At 40.7% G+C, this 3,140-nt stretch overlaps 1 protein-coding gene across 1 annotated transcript; it reads right to left on the reverse strand.

Moving 5' to 3' along the window:
• Positions 1 to 1,914: 1,914 nt before the first annotated feature.
• On the reverse strand, positions 1,915 to 2,911 carry LOC124143824 (neuropeptide-like protein 31). The gene is made up of 3 exons (XM_046512944.2): positions 2,826 to 2,911; positions 2,266 to 2,563; positions 1,915 to 2,036 (listed from the first exon to the last, which is right to left on the reverse strand). The coding sequence occupies exons 2-3, from the start codon at positions 2,552 to 2,554 to the stop codon at positions 2,014 to 2,016; spliced, it is 312 nt and encodes a 103-aa protein (XP_046368900.2). The 5' UTR covers positions 2,555 to 2,563; positions 2,826 to 2,911; the 3' UTR covers positions 1,915 to 2,013.
• Positions 2,912 to 3,140: the final 229 nt, after the last annotated feature.

A 3,140-nucleotide genomic window follows, 5' to 3' on the forward strand; every position in this document is an offset into this window, starting at 1 on the left:
ACCACGAGTTACGAATGCCATAACTTGCACGTGCATTTTGCTCTACTGTTTTCCTCCATGGCATTTTTGAACAAGTGTGAAAACAATGCCGTTTAAGACATTGTAGACGCACCGTTTGCCTAATATCAGGCCACCAGCATTTTCCAATAACATATATCCAATTTATACACCGGATTTTTGTGTAGTCAGGTTCAATGAACTACGTACTACCTGTGCGTTTCTTTTCTTGAAGAGTGAATATAGTTCGTCTCCATATAGCGATGCTGTCAGGCAGCCGATACGTTTCTTGTCAGCTACCTCAGAATAAAAACGATATAATATCAAACGATAATCATACTATACTCGGTTTTATAGTGACACGCATTCTAACATTTAATAAAAACGACAAAACCTTTTCCATAACAATAGGAAATATCATAAGCATCATAAGAATCACTATCAAATAATGGAGATGATATCAGATTTTAGAGAAAAGTCCCGTGAAGATCCGTTTTTGAATCGAGCTTCAGAAACCCATGTTTGTCTTGCTCGCAGTCAGGTTCGCAGACTTGGTTGATGCATGTTATCACACCCGCATAGCGTAGATCGATGCTCATGATGTCAATCACTGCATTGTTTGGTCAAGACCATGCATTTATTTGCAGACAGCCGTCACCTGATAAAACACGGGAACATATTTTCCACCCGAAAGGAACATAATTTTTGTCACTGATGCGTCAAATGTGGAAATGTCAACATTTCTGCCATGACACGTTTTGAAAGATTTACTTAAGTCTTGAATGTTGTAACCCTGATCAAACAATTTATTAGCAAGAATCGTATGACGCTCTTTGAAATCTTAGTTGAAGGAGTCTGCTCGATTGTACTTCAAAAGTTGTGAAATGTAGACACCAAATTAAAGCTGGAGCTGCTGGAATATCGCTCGACATGAAGAACAAACAATTTGTATAGAGACACAGCAGACCCAGAACAAAAAATCCCAGGCTCCTCAATATTGTTTGTTTGTTTGTTTGTTTGTTTGTTGTTTAACGCCGCACTCAGCAATATTCCAGCTATATGACGGCGGTCTGTAAAATAATCGAGTATGTACAGCTTGATTTACTTGATGGATTATTTGTTTGTTTCAGAGAATGACCCATGATGAAATAAACTGCCCGTACGAGTGCATGCACTTTGGAAGCTCCAAGCTGCCATGGTAAAACAACAGCTTCTCTCGCGATACCATCACTTTCCCTCACACTGATTTTCGCGTTCCCCCGCAATACAAAAGCATTCTCTCGCTATATAGAGGCTGCCAACCCCTTTTGGTACGCGGAACTCGGGGTCTATTTCGAGGGTATACGGGACTCAACAGTGTTGAATGCGGGACGCAAATAAAATCGTATCTCATTCGCACATTCCAAAGAATAGTGGTGCACATGAAAATGTAATTTTAACATAGTTTTCAGTTGTTTCACTTCAAATCTAGCCCTTTTCTCAATGCTTCTGTGTGTGTGTGTGTGTGTGTGTGTGTGTGTGTGTGTGTGTCTCTGTGTGTGTGTGTGTGTGTGTGTGTGTGTGTGTGTGTGTCTGTGTGTGTGTCTGTGTGTGTGTGTGTGTGTGTCTCTGTGTGTGTGTGTGTCTCTGTCTGTGTGTGTGTCTCTGTCTGTGTGTGTGTGTCTGTCTGTGTGTGTCTGTCTGTCTGTGTGTGTGTGACTGGACTGATTCTTGTTCATCGTGCCCCATGGACCTGTGTCTCTATTGTTTTGAAACTGCCGGGTTGTAGTTTGACAATAGATGAATGCAGCGTTAAACAACACTCGCTCACTCACACCCATTCATTCGCTGATACTAGTAAACCAGTATACATGTTTCTCTTTCATTTGGATTATTCGTACAAAGCCCAGCTATACTATCAATGAAAACAAGACATTGTTTTGATGATTGTGTTTTATGTAACATATTTCAAACCGGATACAATAAATAATGTGCATATTGATGATGCCGATGAATTGTGACACTGGAGCGACATTCTTAGTAGTAGCCATATCCTATACCTGCAACAAAAAGAAGAGGTTTTTGTATAAGAAGATATTCCGTGCAAAGCCATTTCTTACATGTTGTAATCATTTATATATCGCCTCATACCGATAGGATAGATATGTCGCGTGTGGCAAATCAAAGCGAAAAATAAATTAGGTGTAATTAAGTTACTTAATATCTGTCAAAGTATAAGGTATATTTGAGAGTCAACAATATTCTCGGCATGATTGTATTTGCATTTACCTTTTCCGAAACCTCCAATTCCTCCGTACAGTCCTCCGATTCCGTAGCCTCCGTATAGACCACCCATTCCGTAGCCTCCGTACAGACCACCCATTCCGTAGCCTCCGTACAGTCCTCCCAATCCGTAACCTCCGTACAGACCTCCCATTCCGTAGCCTCCGTACAGACCACCCATTCCGTAGCCTCCGTACAGACCACCCTTTCCGAAGCCTCCGTGCAGACCATAGCCCACAGGCTCAGCAAAGGCAGCGACAGCCAGACAGGCAACAAGGGCGATAACTTTCATCATTTTGGAAGGCTGGAAAGGAGTTTTTCATTCATTATTAAAGTCTTCTTAGACTTGGTACCGTTTTCTATGAGAAAAACACTTTTTGTACCTTGTGGTCGCTATTTTACACTCTTAATAATATAATCAATATTACAAATAGTAATCAGTAAAAGTGTTGAAATGTTATCACAGCAATAACTGCTGACTAACAGGCATAAAACTGTAATGTAAAATACAGCGTTAATAGGGACAGCCTGAATACCCCGTAAAACACAAAACAACTGATACTTACAGAGTGTGTTGATTAGACTGGATCTAAACGTGAAGAGAGGCGACAGCAGTGATAGCTAGCACTTGAAAACAAGACGCTTATATACACCTGTATTCGGTCCACACCCGGAACTGACTAATTACAAGTATATTATCTAATGTAGCACCAGTTTGCAACACCTTTTAAGAATTATTGCTGATATGAATTGTGTTATTCTATGCCCCCAGGGACTATGTCCAATGCAATGTATGTGTGTAGGTGCGGGCGAATGATTAGGGAAGTAATTACATCACTGACAAATGACCCGTGATGAAATTGCGTCGATATGCGTAGATT

Source organism: Haliotis rufescens, unplaced genomic scaffold, assembly GCF_023055435.1.
Source record: "Haliotis rufescens isolate VD_foot unplaced genomic scaffold, xgHalRufe1.0.p SCAF_1, whole genome shotgun sequence".
Lineage (NCBI taxonomy): Eukaryota > Metazoa > Mollusca > Gastropoda > Lepetellida > Haliotidae > Haliotis > Haliotis rufescens.

Bases quoted from the DNA above. Each gene is read 5' to 3' on its own strand.
- LOC124143824 (XM_046512944.2), bottom strand. From the start codon at position 2,554: ATGATGAAAGTTATCGCCCTTGTTGCCTGTCTGGCTGTCGCTGCCTTT. The intron at 2,037-2,265 runs GTAAATGCAAAT...TTTTTGTTGCAG, and splicing joins AATTGGAGGTTTCGGAAAAG to GTATAGGATATGGCTACTAC.